This window comes from Macrotis lagotis, chromosome 4 (genome assembly GCF_037893015.1).
Source record: "Macrotis lagotis isolate mMagLag1 chromosome 4, bilby.v1.9.chrom.fasta, whole genome shotgun sequence".
In the NCBI taxonomy this organism is placed as follows: domain Eukaryota; kingdom Metazoa; phylum Chordata; class Mammalia; order Peramelemorphia; family Peramelidae; genus Macrotis; species Macrotis lagotis.
The window spans coordinates 111,413,616-111,431,196 of NC_133661.1; the positions used below are offsets into that span (position 1 = coordinate 111,413,616).

At 38.2% G+C, this 17,581-nt stretch overlaps 1 protein-coding gene across 5 annotated transcripts in view; it reads left to right on the plus strand.

Annotated features, from left to right (window-relative positions):
- STN1 (STN1 subunit of CST complex) overlaps nucleotides 1–17,581 on the plus strand; it is a 72,936-nt gene that overhangs the window by 43,328 nt on the left and 12,027 nt on the right. For 2 of the 5 annotated variants that reach the window (XM_074233782.1, XM_074233780.1), the window contains 2 exons: nucleotides 2,909–2,981; nucleotides 12,907–13,337. In XM_074233782.1, the coding sequence (XP_074089883.1) occupies nucleotides 2,909–2,981; nucleotides 12,907–13,064 (231 nt within the window). In that variant the 3' untranslated portion in view covers nucleotides 13,065–13,337. The other 3 variants (XM_074233781.1, XM_074233784.1, XM_074233783.1) reach the window with 2 other exon arrangements.

Here is a 17,581-nt window from a genome sequence, read left to right on the forward strand (position 1 = left end):
GTGATATGGTCAGACCTGTACTTTAGAAGGATTATCTTAGCAGCTCCTTGGAAGATGGATTGGCAAAGAGAAAAACTAGAAACAAGGAGATCAATTAGAAAGCTATTATAGTAGTTTATTTTTACTCACTCATCCTCAGCAAGGCCCAATGCAGTATTACCTCCATCATGAAGCCTTCACAGATCTTCAGCTACAGTTGTTTCTGCCCTTCTCAATTTTTTTTTTGGGGGGGTTTTTGCAAGGCAAATAGGGTTAAGTGGCTTGTCCAAGGCTACACAGCTAGGTAATTATTAAGTGTCTGAGACTGGATTTGAACCCAGGCACTCCTGACTCCAGGGCCGGTGCTTTATCTACTACGCCACCTAGCCACCCCTATTACAGTAGTTTAGATGACAAGTGATACAGGTGGTGGCGATGTGAGTGGAGAGAAAGAAATGAATTCAAAAGACATTGTGAATGTAACAAAACTTGGCAATTGATTATTAAGTGCTTGTAGATTGGTTGATGTGTGTAAGATAAGGAAGAAGACTTATGGATTAATTTAGTAATGTTAACCTATGCAGCTAGAAAGAATAACAAAAACAGGAAAATTTGGAGGAATGGAAAGGTTTGGGGGGGGTAATGAACTCTTTTAGACATCTTTGAGAAGTCTGTGGAACATCCATGTGAAGATGTCTAACAGCTAGTTGATATTACAAAATTTGATTTCAAGAAAGAGAGATTAAAGGTATTTTATATAGATTTGGGAGTTATCTGTAGAGATAACATTGAATTTATAAGACTCCTAAGAGAAGAGGGCACCGTGCAGTACTTTGGCTAATACCCAGAGCTGCAGGCATGATAACGATGATGATCAGGAAAGGAACCTGAGAGAGAAGTCAGACAGGAAGAAAGAGAACCTGGGAAGAGCAGAGTGAGAAAGAACAAGAGAGAAAATAAGGGGCGGCTAGGTGGCGCAGTGAATAGAGCACCGGCCTTGGAGTCAGGAGTACCTGGGTTCAAATCCGACCTCAGGCCTTGGGCAAGCCACTTAGCCCCATTGCCTTGAAAAATCTAAAAAAATACCAAACAAAACAAGAGAGAAAATATATTCTAAGAGGACAAGGATAGTTGACACAGGTTAAGGAAGATGAGGACTTAGAATAGGTTATTGGATTTAGCAATTAAGGGAACACTGGTAACATTGGAAAGATCAGTTCCTGTAAAGTGATGGAGTGGAAGCTATACTACAAGAGAGATAAGTTGGAGGTAAGTCAGTGCTGGCACTGAGTATAGGGAGTTTGGTTTTTTTTGCTTTATCCTAGAAGTTTGTCTTTGGAAGAGAAAAGAGGGAGTTTTATCTCCAATTTTGAGGGTCAATTAAAAGTTTCTTAAGGATGTGGATCACCTGGGCATGTTTGTAGGCAGCAGAGAAGCAACCCATATATACATTAAAAAATTAAAAATGAGACACAGAATAATTAAAGAGGCAAGCTCCTAGGAAAAAAGGGAGAGAACGGGATCAAAGGCACAAATAGAGCTTTGGGTCTTGCCAAGGGAAAAAAATCCTTCAGAACAAATAGAAAATAGGGAATGATGTAAAGGGGTCAGGGATTGTAGTATGGGATCAGAGAAAAGTGATACCTGGATTTTCTTATTAAAATTGCATGGAAGACTCTCTGCTGGGGAATACTTCCTAAGGATCATTCTTTTTTTATAGAAAATTTGCCAGATGTTACTTTCTATCATTGATTCTTGAATGTAGAATCATAGATTTAAAGGTTATCTCCAAAATCCAGTAATCTGTGCATTACATTGCCTCATCTGTTGTGTAACAGAACATACTAAAACCTTCTGAATAAGAGGGTCTTTTTTTTTTAAAGCTTATAATCAGTATTTGCCTATTGGTGGAATCTTCAGTACAGTGGTTCCCTGTAGTCATACTTATTTTGTTGATATGCTTTGAACTCTGCATCCTTGCCAGTCTGTGGGGAGCAGCTCTTCCTTGTGAGAAACAGCAAAATGGAGTCAGGGTGTGGCTGGGTTGGTGCCACTTCTTCCTGTGAATCATTAGGATCTGCATGGATGGGATTGGAGGTCACGTTTTATACATAGCACCATCCCCATCGCTGATACTTTCTGCTTTGACTACTCCCAGTGCATTAGGTTAGAAGGTTTTAGCTTGTGCTTTTATTCCTAGAAGTCTTTGGGCTATTCTGTAAATTCTATTCAAGCTAGACCATTTCAACAGTATTTTGTTAAGGGATTGCTATAATCTGCAATATACACAACGGCAGGTACCACAGTTACAAGGACAAAAAGAAGAGTTTTTGTCCTTGAAAAGTTTATATCCTATTGCCAATTAGTATTGTTGTTTTATTTTAATATAATTTGTATTACATAATAACCAATAGTAATTTATTAAAAATTTATTATGTAACAAGAACCATGGCTGAACTCTGGAAATACAAAGAAAAAACAAAAACAGCCCTTTGACTCAAAGATCTTACATTCTCTAAGTGGACATAACTTGTTCATTCAGGGTAGATGTCAAGTAACCTTAATCAGTTCTAATCCCAACTCTGTCATTAACTGTGTAACCTTGAATGATTTCCTCTGCATTTATGTCTATTCTCTTACCTCATAGACTTAGTACAAGGCCAAATGAAAACATAGATATGAAAGTTTCATTATCTATGTTTGTTTCCTATTTAGCTCAAATGCATCATCTAATATAGTGGACCCTTTTGTCCAAGTAAGTCATAGGGATATAAATAATTTGATAATATGGTTAGTGTTCAAAGTATGTTATCATCACTGGAAGGATAATGGAATTTCTTTGAAATCTATTCTAAATTTTGATTTAGAGCTTTAGACGTCACAGCTCACATATTAAAAAGCTTTATCTTCCACTACGTTCACATTTTAGGTGACAAATCAAGATAAGGAACTGCACCAAAAAATTCTCAGTATCATTCAAGATGATTGCCAGAAGCCAAGACGTAAGTTATGCAAATAGATCCTTTGATGATTTAAAAAGGGAGCATTCCCTGACAACAGATATATAAAGGTACAGAAAGACAGTGTTGTTTAGTAAGGAGACAGAAGCTTTAGTTTCATCTCTACTCCTACCAGACTGTGTGATCATGAGACATTCTCTTGATTTCTCTAAATCCTCGCTTTTTAATTTCTTAGATGGCAGTGAGATAGGGAGACTAGCTGGTCTATAACCTTCCTAAACTTATGTTTTTTATTGTAAATGGTTAGTGGGAAGAGAAATTGGAGCAAATGACCTCTAAGAGACCTTGCAAATGATTTGATGGGAAGCAGTGTGGTATAGTGAACTGGAATTGGGTTCAAATACTGACTCTGCCATTTATTACCTATAAAATTTTGAACAAATTGCTTAACCTCTTTGAGCCTCAGTTTCCTCCTTAGTAGGTAAAAATGAGGCGTAGGGGTGGGGAGTGGAGCTTAGATTTTGATGACTCCTAAAAATCACTTCTAGCTCTTAATCTATGATCCTGTGAACTCCGGATTCTTTGATTCCCAATTCTATCATTATTCCCCATTTCTTTTGTCTCTGGAACCAAGGCTATTTTCCCAAATGTAAATTTCAAAGTTAATGAAATTATACTGAACACTGGAGTTTATTAACATACTAAAAATGACATTTAGCAAGGAACAGCCATCTTAGAAACTGAATCCTTAGGGATTTTCTAAACCTAATCTCATTCCCTGCTTCTTTTTATTATGCTAATGAGAAAATTGAGGTCAAAACTGGTTAAGCAATTTGCTCAAGGTTGCATAGGAAATAAATGGCAGGGCTAGGATTTGAACCTCCTCTATCTCCAAATCCAATGCTCTTTCCTCTCTACCACATTGTTTAGCATCAAAGGTTGGAAAAAGAATTGATTTAGAGTCATTTACTTTAATGGAGTTAGATCAGCCTCTAGTGGTTATACTGTGGAGTAAACTGTGGAATAAGCAGACATCTCATACACTCACAATTACAAGAAGTTCTAGTCATTTATTTTAAAATTTTTATCAAGAACATACCACTTTAAATGGCAAATGACTTAAATGTGTCTGTGTATGGGGGTGACCTGTGGGTACATAAGGTCTGACAGGTTCTACCAAACAGGTAAGTTTTTGACAAACTCTTTTCCAGGGATCAGTTTAAGGCAGAATAGAGAGGCTTGTTGGCTACTAGATAATGGAATATTTTTTAGGTTGTGGTAACCCATAAAACAGATAAAAGGCACAGAATGTTTTGTATACAATTCAGTTTTGGGGATGTTATTTTACCAGTGGGGTGGGGCAGTATTTTACAAATAATCTTTTTCTCTTCCTCAAATCAGACCTGAGTAGAAGAACTTGGGAAATGTTTTCATGCCACTATGCAAATTCTACTGAAAAAGTGGGTCGGAATTAACTTGTCTTAAAAGATTGGTGTGGTATGAGGTTCCTTAATGACCAAGGGTCATTTCCCGAATGACTTTCTGTCATCTTTGAAGATTTCAACTCCAGTAGCTTATACCCACCCATACCTGACTCAGAGAAGAAGAGCATGGAGATTTAAACTGGTCTTACAGGGCCCAGCCTAGTTTGCTTCGAAGAACTGATGGGATCATAAGTGCAGGTGGGGAGGATTATTGTACTTTAAAGGGAGCTCAAAGGGACCTATTTGTGCAGAACTTTCTGATGCCTTGTTTTCATTCCCTGGCTCATGTCTTATTCTCTTATGAATTGAGAGCCATTGGCACTAAGCTTGTTTAAGTTAAAAAGAAAACCCTTGCTGTCATTCTTTTTTTTAGGATTTTGTAAGGCAAATGGGGTTAAGTGGCTTGCCCAAGTCCACACAGCTAGGTAATTATTAAGTGTCTGAGCCCGGATTTGAACCCAGGTACTCCTGACTCCAAGGCCGGTGCTGTATCCACTGTGCCACCTAGCTGCCCAAGGGGGCTACATTCAGTACCTGAGTTCAAACCGACCTCAGACACTTAATAATTACCTAGCTGTGTGGCCTTGGGCAAGCCACTTAAACCCCATTTGCCTTGAAAAAATCTAAAAAAAAAACCCCCAAAACAACAAAAAAAAATCCTTCTTTTGGGATCATCTTTGGAATTTTGAATGGGATGATTTAATTATATACTAGAAAAATTGCCAGAATATCAGTGTGACACATATTTCACTAGAGATCAAGAAGTATCAGGTTCTATATTTCTTCAGGAACTGATGGCTGCCTATTAGCCTCTTAGCCAGATTTACATTAAGACCAGAATTGATTGCAATTAGCTAAGAGCCTAGGGAAGCAATGAGAAAAAAATGTATCTTAATTCTTGTAAAAGTCAAACAACCTTTTGTCAACTGAAAAATTGCATGTTTTAGGCATTTCTCACTCTTCAGGGCAGCTCCTACAGATCTGTATAGTACTGAACAGACTCTGCCAATCACACAGTAGATAGATAGGTCTTGTTATTAAACCATCATTGAATTGACTGAAACTAATAAATTTTTCAGAAGCTGAATCCAATAGGGTGACTAACTGATTCCACCTATTAAAACATCATTAAACTCCTCCCCACCCTCAACAAACTGGGGGGAAAAAAGCCTTCTTAGTGACATTAGAAACTGATGCTGCCTCCTCTAATGCATAACAAATAATGACTCTATTGTGTTTTATTTTCTCTAACAGTAGGATCTGAAACAATGCTCTTCAATGAGTCTCTTGGCAAGGGCTCCCTTAGAACACTAGAATCATAGAGTTATTTTTATCCTATTACTAGAAATATGAAACAACACAAAGTAATAAATATAGAAGGGCAGCTTCCATGTCAAGAAACCTGGGTTTAAGTTCTATCTCTGATTTATGGTAGCTATATTGTATGACCCTGATCCAGTCATTTCATCCCTCAGTGTTCTGAACTACTCTCTAGGTCTATAAATTGAAAAATAGACTGAGATCTACATGGTAGAGAGAATTTCTTCACAAGGAATGACTAGTTATAATCTGTTCCAGGATTCTTAGAATGTTCTTCAGAATGTTTGTACCAGACTGCAGCCTCATTAGTCATATATAAAGAGTGCCTATTTCTCCAAAAAAGAAAGAAACAATATACAAACAAGACATGGAGGCTAAATTGGAGGTCATCTCAGAGGGAGGGAACAGGAAAGGTTTCTTGCAGTGACTGGCAGAGATGGGAGTTGATCTGAGACTTGATGAAAGTCAGAGAAGGGGGAGGCATAGCTGCTGAAGGAGGCAGGGAAGGGGTGGTCAGCTGGGAGAAAGAGCTGGGAGGTGGGGAGCCTGGGGGCCAGTGTCACCAGGAGGAAGGGGAAGCAATGATATGTTCCCTTTCCATCCTCTTCTCTCCAGCTCCTGTAAAAGAGCATGATGAAATTTTGAGTCTTCTCATCCATTTATTCATCATCTACTCATAAACTGAAATAAGTTCTCCCTTCCTTGAACTCTTGGAAATTTGGTGACATTTTGATTCAGTCATTCAATAGTATGTATTGAGTAGGAGCTTTCTGTGGGCCAGGCCCAAGGATCCACTGGATTCAGAGAATAGTCATAAAACAGGCCCTGCCCTCAAGGAGCTTAAAATTTAGAGGTGACATATACACGAATTAGTCCATTTGAGATGCATACCTCTTATGTAGGGGAGGCACCAGGAAAAGACTCCTGCTGTAGGTGATTGAAGGAAGCCAGGGATACTTTGAATTACAGTTATCTGTGCACATCTTATCTCTTTTACTTACTTGTTTGCTCTTTGAAGATCTGGGTACTACCTTGTTAATCAGTAACTTACACAGTGTATTAAATGCTTGGATGAATTGATTAGCTATTTTACATTAAACTTCTAAAGAATTACTGCCACAGTTGTTCCAAGATCCTCTTTCCTGCTATTAGAGGAGATAGTTCATAACATTTGGTAAATAATGGTTTCTATAATAAGAACTGATTTTAGTTAATACTTTACAATTTTCAAAGTGTTTTACCTCATTTGAGCCTCATAATCACCATATGAGATAGGTAATACACATAATACCCTTATTTAACAGATGAGTAAACTAAGGTGTAGAAAGGGTAACTAATTTGAAGAAGATCACATAGCTAATAAATATGTAAAGTGGGATTTGAATGCAGGTTATTCCGAGCCAAGTACTGTCTTCTGTTATATCAGCTGTAGTAATTGAGATTCAAGTGCATGGCTTTTTTTTTTTTTAAGCTTGGACCAAGCCCCTGGGAAGAGAATAATTTAGAATAAGATCTACAGGAAAATTTATTTTGCAGTTTTTTTCCTGGTGAAAGCAGCCTAAACATTAGGGAATATGTCTAGGAGTTAAGTAGAAATAATTTGGTAGATGTGATCATGAAAGCACTAAATAGGATGTTATCCAAGTAAAATATTTTGAATGTTACTTTGGGACTAGTTCTCAAGATTATCAACTGTCTAAAAAGTATAGTATATTTTTTAAAATAATAGGTTACAAATAACAGATTAAAAACCTATAGCATACAACCTTGCATATAGTAGGTGTTTAGTAAATGTTTATTAAATTGAATTGAATGGCATCATTTTTCAACATTATATTTCTTATATAGATTGTTTCTACTTTTTCCTTAAAATAAGATCTCTTGATTCATCAAGTGCTGAAATATCAAATGATACCACTGCTCTATTTTAAATTTAATTTCATTTTTTTCAATTAACAACCATCTCCCCCCCTTCCCACCCTGTCTACCATAATTGAAAAAAAAAAGAAAGCTCTTCTAACATCAAATAAGCAAGTCAAGCAAAATAAATTTTTGCCTGGTTGTGTCCAAAAAAATGTTGTCTTCTACTTCATCCTGAGTCCATCACCTCTCTGAAAAGCAGTGAGTTACATGCTCATCATCAACCCTCAAGGAATCACAGCCGGGTCTTTGTATTGCTCAGAATTCTCAAGGTTTTCAGAGTTATTTTTCTTTACAGTGTGTTTTATTGTATACATTATGTTCCTGATGAATTGTACTTCATTTTACATCAGTTCGTTAAAATCTCCCCAGGTTTCTCTGAAAACCATTCCCTTTGTCATTTGTTATAGCACAATAGAATTCCATTAAATTCTTCCATAATTTATTCAGCTGTTTCATTCAAGTTCACATTCATTAGACATCTGCTATGTGCAAGGCCCTCTACTTGGTGTAGAAATCAAAAAACTCAGAGTCTGCTTTGTGGAAGACATCTCTTATACAACAGATACAATGTAAAGTATAGAGTGTGACAGGGGCTAAAGAGATCCAGACAAAGAGCTTTAAGAAAAATTGAGAAGGGGGGGTGGCTAGGTGGCGTAGTGGATAAAGCACCAGCCCTGGAGTCAGGAGTGCTTGGGTTCAAATCCAGTCTCAGACACTTAATAATTACCTAGCTGTGTAGCCTTGGACAAGCCACTTAACCCTATTTGCCTTGCAAAAACCAAAAAAAAAAAAAATTGAGAAGGGCAGAAACAACTGTAGCTGAAGATCTGTGAAGGCTTCATGATGGAGGTAATACTGAATTGGGCCTTGCTGAGGATGAGTGAGTAGGAAGGGGGCAGGGGCAAATGAAATGTATCACAGGAGAAAATAGCAGCATGACAACAGGGAACAGGTAGCATTCCACTTTGATCAGAAAACATGAAAGAATAATGTGAAATAACTGGAAAGGTAGGTTGGAGCTAGATTATAGAAGACCTTAAGTGTCACAATAAGAAATTTGCATTTTTATCTTGCAGACAGCTGGTGTTCTGAAAGTTTTTGAGCTGGGAAGAGACACAGCCAGACCTGTGCCTGGGAATAATGTCATTAACAATTTGGTGCTAACCTTCTAGATCACTGGAGCTAGAGCACGGTTTTTTAGGATGTATCTGAACTAGATTTTGATTCATCAAACCAAATTAGCTATTTTAGATCCCAAATCAACAGGATCTAAGGATGAACTTTGGATAAGTTGCTCCATGAGAAAGGGCCTGGAAAAACAGATAGTGTTATGATTACTATTATTATTTTCTGTACTTTTAAGCCATATTGCCAAGGAGTGTGTACCAAAGACTATGCCTCCTCTGCAGGCCTTCTTCCCCTTAAACCACGCATAAGCCTCCAGGGAAGTTCAGTTTGACCTTTAGGGAAGGGCCCATTCCACACAGGGAACTGATATTGTTGGTTGGTTCCTTGGGTGTGGGAAGGGCACATTTCCCTGTCCTGTCTTGCCACACTGCCTTTCCAAAGACTAACTGAGGAGTCTCTCTCTACTTTAACGGTATGACATAATCAAATTTAAAGGAAATTATTTTGCTAATACCTGCCATGTCTCCCTCAGGGTAACTGCAAGAAGAGTGATTTTGAAAACCTCAAAGCATTTTTATAGCTATAATCTGCAACTGATGATGAGAATGATAAGAATGATTTCAGAAGAACCAGTCTTGGTCCCTAGCTCACTTGTAACTGCACAATGCAATGACTAGCCCAACTGAGGAAAGATATTGGCAACCATAGGGACCCTTTATAGAGTATCAGCTGTGTAGGAACTGCAAAGGTTCTGTTCCATCTTCAGATACTGTGATTCTATTCTGTGACCCACCTGTGCCCATGACACAGATTCAGTACAATATAAACAGCTAGACTCCCCTGACTCAAAGAATCCCCTCTCAAGTTATTCTACCAAAATCTTGACTTTCCTGTACTCATTAGAGGGAATGGGAATTATATATTTTCCTCAAAAGTACTCTTTTCTCCATGTAAATCATGGTTCTTGCAGATGATGCAAATATTCACCATGTCACCACAGCCATCAAGTTGGAGGTAGAAATGGAAACTTTGGATAGAAAGATAATACTTTTTGTTGGTTCCAGCAATATTTTGCTAGTTCACCTTTGCACATTACCCTCTGTTTCAAGCCATAGCTTCTTCGACTTTTCTACTCTACACTCCCTTTTTGAAGGGAGTGCATGGAATCTGCCAATGGCGAATTTGGAATTCCCTAGTCTATATCCCCCCAATGGTGGGACCCTTAACTTACCTATAATCCAGACTTTTCTCTCATACCCTACTAAGTGAACCTTCATCTCCAGATTTCTGTCTCAGGTCAAAGTCCTTCCCTCTTTCCTTGTGCCTTTGTTTCAGCCACGCTGCCCTTTTAGGAATGCCCTTCTAGTCTTCCTGCCCATCCTTCTGAGACCCAGATTAGTCCTTCCTGTCATCACACTCTAGTCCATGGTCAGAGCCTTTTCTTCTGAATTTCTGTAACAGTTGTTTGAGCCTTTTATCTGTCATGTCCTTCCAGTGAGAGATGCAATTCTTGAAATGATATAGTTTATGTATTGCTCTGCCCACCACATCTGGTAAATCCCTGAGCACACTGTATCACTCTGTATTTATTTGCTGAATGACTGAATGTACAAACCTTAACAGAAGCAGCTCAGAAGTTTAGTTTTCATTATTAGTGATCTTTTAAAAAAGCATTAAAAATACTGGAAATGGTGAAACAAAATGACCACTAGGTGGAAGTGTGGGCCTACGCTGTTAAGTAGAAGTCAACTCAGAGAATCAGAGCTCTGAGTTTAATGAGGCCGTGTGAGGTAATGTAACCAAGCCCTTTCATTTTCCAGATGACTAGGTTGGAGGGACAAGGGGCATGCTGACCAGATTTGCAGATGGCACAAAGCTGGAGAGAGATCTGGCATGGTAGATGATAGTCAGAAGCCAGTTTTTGATGGCTCAGAAAGCTGAACTATAGCTAATCATAGCTAACATTTACGTAGTACATTATTTTTGTAAAGTTTTTTACATAGATTATCTCATTTTGTCCTCACAAGAACCCTTTGATTTTGATCGTGTCATTATCCTCATTTTAGAGATGAAGAAACAGAAGCTAAGATAAGGGAAGTGACTTGCCCAAATGTGGCTAATAAGTGTCTGAGATGGGATGGCAGACCACCTTCCTGGCCATAGTGTCCTGGATTCTCTCTGATAAAATCATATGATAATAGTGCAAAATGGAAGAGGCTGAGATAGACCTTATTATATCTGAAAAAGACCTGGGGAGAGCATGACAGAAAGCTAAGGGCATTTCTCATCTTGGGCAGAATCAGGAGAGAAGAGAGATGGCAGTCCCTGTCTTGATAATCGAAAATCACCAGAGCTTGCTTTGGCAGGAGACCTTGTGAAATCAGAAGGATATCAGATTAGGTATGTGAGGACAAAGAGCATTGGGTTTGGGGTCAGAGGACTTGTATTCAAATCCTGATTTGACTTGCTGGTCAACTTCTGACTAAAATTCAATCTCAAATCCTTCTTTATAACAAAATAAAACATTTAAGACCAACCCACAAGGTGAGGGTCTCAAACGGTTGCCTTTTAATGTATTCTTATTAATGTAAGAACAACGTGCTTTTAGGAAAATGGGATATTAGTTATTATTTTTCAGACATATCTAGCTCTTTGTGACCCCTTTTGGGGTTTTCTTGACAAAGATACTACAATAGTCTTCTTCTCTAGCTCGTATTATGAGGAAATTGAGGCAAACAGGGTTAAGTGACTTGCTCAGGGTCAAATAGCTTACTAAGTGTCTGAGGCTAGATTTGAACTCAGAAATATGTCTTCCTGATTCCAGGTCCTGTGCTCAATCCACTGCCTCACCCTGCTTCCCTTCAGGGGATATTAGAATGGGTATCAAAGGACTAGACTTGACTTGGTTGTAACTTGCTGCATAAGTTTAGACAGGTCCCCTCCTCTCTTTAAGCCTTTCTTTTCCTATCTACAAAGTCAGGGGATTAGGTCACATTTAAGATCCCTTCCAGTTCTAAAAATTCTCTGATTATACTAGAAAGATTACAGGAAGAAAGACTATTATTAAGTTATAGATAAAAAAGGAATGGAGAATTGTGAGTAGTAAGAAGTTTGGGTTGCTAAATCACTTCTCTGTTTTCCAGTAAGGTTATAGGAACAAGTTATTTGGGTGAGAAGGTAATGATGAGGATGAGGAGGATGATGATGACAATGATCTAAATCTAATCATCTTTTTTAGTGGAGTTCAGTAAAAATGACCAAGTGACTATCCTGCTATTACTATCCTCTGGTGATCCACATTTACATAGACTCTTGCACAAGTGGATAAAATAATTATCTTTTAGAGTGAAATAAAAATATTAGATCCACTGGAAACATCCTGGTTACACATTCCATAAAAGTAATTAGGATAATGAGGTGATATATCCTTCATCTTACTCCCCTAGGAGTTTGATTTCCTCTGTCAGGTCTTTATGGTATAGATCATTATGTTCAGGAGATTGTGGATAACAGTTTGGCCAAGTTCTAGAACATTTTATTGAATGAGTTCTCTAGGATATTTTGAGACATGTATGTGTAGTACAGGGTTTTTCCATTGTCTAGTACATGAAGGATAATCAATTAATAATCATTTAGTAAATGCTTCCTATGTGTCAACACAAAGCTAAGTACTGAATAGTGAGCATCTATCTGCTGGAGGCCACTAGCCACAATGGCTTGCTAGGTAGGTGTTAAATTTGTACAATCTGCATTGATAAGTTGCAGTTATTATTAATGATATTTGTGTGGTTCTTTAATGTTTACAAAGCACATGATCAGATTTGATCCTCAGTAACCCTGAGAAACAAGCACTATGGTTATCAACCTCATTTTACAGATGAGGAACCTGAGAGAAGAAATGGTGTAATTTGCTCACAATCACAGAACTAGTAAATGTCAGAGGTGAGATTTGAACTCAGGACTTCCCAAGTCCACATCCAGTATTCAGTTCACCAGTCCAGGCTGCCATGAGCACAGTTTGCTTCAATTCAGTGTAAGAGGGAAAAACCTTTCTTGAGGAAGGATCTGCAGGCATGGCCAGGCTTAGCAGTCTGCTCTTTTCCTCCTGACAGATTCTGAGAAGGGTTGCCACTTCCTTCACATCTTGGCCTGTGCTCGCCGGCACCATGACTCCAGTGTGAGTGAAGTGGTGCTCCAGCAGGTCTTGGATCTCCTGGAAGACAAGAGTGAAATAGTCAGCACAATGGAAAGATACTACACAGCCTTCTAAGAGAAAGGACTTCATTCTGAATCAAGACAGCCTCTCAGACCAGAGGACAGGCATGAGAGTTGTGCCCAGCAAGCAGTCTGCTTCTGAAAGACATCATTTTAAGGACAACTTTGGGAAAAAGTCACTTTACAATAAAATGTGAGAGTAATTACTGCTGAGAATACAGTTTGATCTGTGTCACATGGTGGCCTTTTCTATTTCGGAGTGGGAATGGAGGGAGACAGCTTGGAACTTAAAATATAGCAAAAAAAGATTAAAAAATATTTTTAAAAGACTACAGTTTGATCCTAGACCTTTATTTATTGTGAATACACAAATCTTTCAACAGGCCACAAAGACCTTATAAATAATTCAGTAAATTTCAATCATTTCTTAGCAACCAAAGTATCAGAAGGATATGAAGTTGGTGGATTAAGTGGTCACTGAACTACTATCCTTGTGCCTTGCTTAACAAGAGACATTCCCAGCTAATGTGTTACTTTATGTAATCAATTCATTTAGGAACTGGAAAAATATAGCAGCAAACTTGCACAGCTCTTGACTTCAGTGTATAATTCACAAAATATCCCAAATTGGCAAAAATAGCAGGGGTTATTTCTCATGCAAGACACGCCCTTTCCAACTTCTTATATTTTTATTGACTGTCCCCAATTTGCCTCTGCCTCCTGGCTTCAAATTAAAAAAAAGAGAAAGAGAAAGAGAGAGAGAGCTCATGCAAGAAGCCTCTCCTGATTCTAGTTCCTTCTCTCTGTTGATTATCAGTTTATCCTGTATAGATTGGTTGTATGTAGTGCCAGTTCCTTGCAGGAGGAGGGATTTGAGAGTAGGGATTATCTCTTACCTTTCTTTGTATCCCCAAGACTTAATTTAAGCATTTAAATACTTGTTTAATGACTGACTGGCCCTAAAAAGGCATTGTCTCTCTTAACATACTGTACATACTATCATGGAGTTGTTCTCCAGGTAATGAATCAAGATCTCCAAGAAGGGGGACTCCAGTCCTTTTCTTCTTGAGATAGCCCATTCTGATTTTGGATAGCTCTAATTGCTGATATTTTTCCTATTATTATTTTTTTTTTTGCAAGGCAATGGGGTTAAGTGGCTTGCCCAAGGCCACACAGCTAGATAATTGTTAAGTGTCTGAGGTCAGATTTGAACTCAGGTACTCCTGACTCCAGGGCAGGTGTTCTATCCACTGTGCCACCTAGCCGCCCCCACTGTGCTAGCTAGCCGCCCTATTTTTCCTATTATTAAGCCTAAATTTTCCTCTGTGATTTCTACTCATTGCTGATAAGCCTGCCTTCCAGGACCAAGCAGGAAAAAAAAATGCCATTCCCTCTTCTAAAAGATAAGCCTTCACACACTTTATGACACCTATTGCATACCACCTCAGTTGAGTTTTCTCTAGGTTACACATCCTTATTCCCTTAGCTGATCCTTCTAGTGGTATGAACTCAAGGTCCTTTACAATTCTGCTTGCCCTCATTGGACCACTCTGTAGCTGATTACTTGAAGGGGAAGGACAAATATATTCTACTCCTGGGATGGATGACACTTGATGTGCCCAAGAATTCTCTCTAGAAGAAAAGTGGACTTTAGATAAGAGTCACTGCAACACACAATCCTGAGTACTCCAATTATCAATCATCCATTAGTCCTGTAATATCTCCCTGGATTCTTCCTTTCTAAACAGCGATGGAAGAAGTGGCTAAACACACACACACACACACACACACATACACACACACACACACACACAGAGACAAACACAATTTTCTCTGAAGAAGAACTTAGTACACACATCCTGCTTGTCTGACTTACTAATTTCATCATCTGCTGTGGTCACTGAACACCACTGAGAATTTTACCCACAAAGCCATGGATTTTAGAATTTGTCAGTTTTCAGGACACCAGACAAAGTTCTCAATATTTACTCAGACAGGTGGAGTCATGCATTGGCATGGATATGAATAGAGGGAATAAAACTATTCAAAGTATGCACCAACTTGTCCTAACAGGGAGATAAGAGATCCATGTAGCAGTCCAGACCATAAAAAAAAAATAATAAATTTAGGAGAAAGAACTGGTATTGATTTCAATTATTTTACAGAAGGCACAGTTGCATTTGTCTCATGTCTCTTAGCCTTTCAATTTTGATCTAATAGGCTCTAAATGTTGTTGCTAGAGATCAAATTTGTCTAGAATAGCTAACTCATCTGCTCTGTGTCAAAACTAGATGGTTTTTCATTTTCAGAAAGAGAACAGAGAAAGTGGGGGAAAACAGCCTTTCAGATGCACCCAAGTGCCTCAATGTGGAAAACTGGTACCAAAGTTACCTGTTATCACTACTAATTTGACTCTACCTAACACATAAGAAATTATCCTAAAAGAGTCATAGCTAGTAGTTTTTTGCACCTGGGGCAATGGCATAAAATCAATTGGAGGAAAAAGACACCAAGGACCTTAATATGCTCAGAACAGGTAGAGTCATGTATTACCCAGGATAAATGTGAAAAGGAGGAAAAAATCTGAATAATGCAGCAACTTGCCCTAATAGTGAGGGATAATAGTGTTTTTCTGGGAAGGGAAGGTTGGGAGGGACTCACCTGAAAAACAGCTGCCAGTGGGGAGGAATTATACCCCAGGCACTTCCAAGGTTTTGGTGGGATAGAAAAATCTGGCAGCTTCTTGTCTTAACTGTTTATTCTTGATAACTAGGCCTGAAGCTCACTTGTTCATTGGGCTGAATTTTGGGGTTTTTTTTTAGGGTTTTTTTTTGCAAGGCAGATAGGGTTAAGTGGCTTGCCCAAGGCCACACAGCTAGGTAATTAATTATTAAGTATCTGAGACTGGATTTAAACCAAGGTACTCCTGACTTCAGGGCTGGTGCTTTATCCACTGCGCCACCTAGCCGCCCCTGTTTTGGGGTTTTTTAATGCTGATGGATGACACCTCATAAATTTTTTATGCCCTATTGCAAAGTTTTTGTCATCCTGTTCTAGATATATCTCTAAATAAAAATGAAGAAATAGTTCAGATGTTACAAAGGGGCCTTATAGAATTGGTTCTTAAGTGTCTGGAAAGATTTCCAAATAATATGGATGAGGGACATTATTTGGTTTTAAGTATTTTCTCTCAACTCTGTGATTGGTTTTTGGACCACCTTAGTAAAGCTATAAAAGGATTGAGAATCGAATGTCCATCTTGCCACTAACAGGAAGGCCCTGAGATGAAGCATGATAGGGAAGATTCTCTTGACTTTCAGCTTAATGATAGTAAGAATTTATAAAGCCCTGCAACAAAAATGAGCATACCCTTTTGATCCAGCTATACACCCTGGGTCTATACCCTGAAGAGATTGTGAAAAAGGGTAAAAACATCACTTGTACAAAAATATTCATAGCAGCTCTGTGGTGATAAAGAATTGGAAATCAAGGGGATGTCCATCAATTTGGGAATAGCTTAAGAAACTGTGGTATATGTATGTGATGGAACACTTATTGTTCTATTAGAAACCAGGAGGGATGGGAATTCAGGAAAGCCTGGAAGGATTTGCATGAGCTAATGCTGAGTGAGATGAGCAGAACCAGAAAAAACATTGTGCATCCTAACAGAAACATGAGGGTGATGATCAACCTTAATGGATTTGCTCATTTCATCAGTGCAACAATCAGGGGTATCTGCTATAGTAAGAGCTGTGGAGTTTGAACAAAGACCAAAGACTAGTAACTTTAATTTTTTAAAAAAAACCGTTATCTTATTATATAATTTTGCTATCTCTTATACTTTATTTTTCTTCCTTAAGGATATGATTTCTTTCTTATATTATTCAACTTAGATCAATGTATAGAATGGAAACAATGTAAAGACTAACAGACTGCCTTCTGTGGGGGTGGGTGGAGGGAGGAAAGTAAGATTAAGGGAAAAAATGCAAACTTCAAAATAAGTTGACTTAAAAAAAAGAATTTATATAGCCTTGGATGGTTTGTACAATGCTTTGTACATTTTATCTCATTTGAACCTTTCAACAACCACATGAGGAAGATGCTCTTATTTGTCCCTTTTTTATAGATTAGGAAACCAAAATTGACAAAAATTAATTGACTTGCTCATTCATAGCTAATAAGTAAGGCAGGATTGAACTGAGGCCTTTCTGGCTCTTAAATTCTGCCCTCTAGCCACAACACCATCTGCCTATGTAAAATCCAAGACTCCAATATGTCTTCTAGTTCTGTAACATTTCGAAAGCATTGAAATGGTTAAATCCTTTTTAAAAGTAACAGGTTGAGTAAGGAGGAGTATTCAGCAAAGCACCAATCTATAAGCACATGCTTTAGGAGGTATGAAATAGGCTATAACTCATATAACTTTGACCAAAAGAAAATACTTCTCATTTATCCAAGAATTTCGTTGAAGCTCTTGGATTATATCCATATTATACAACATTATAACACATTTAATTATCTGTCAACTTTTGGTGTTAGCAGACTGCTGATCAGGATGAAGTCAAAAACAAG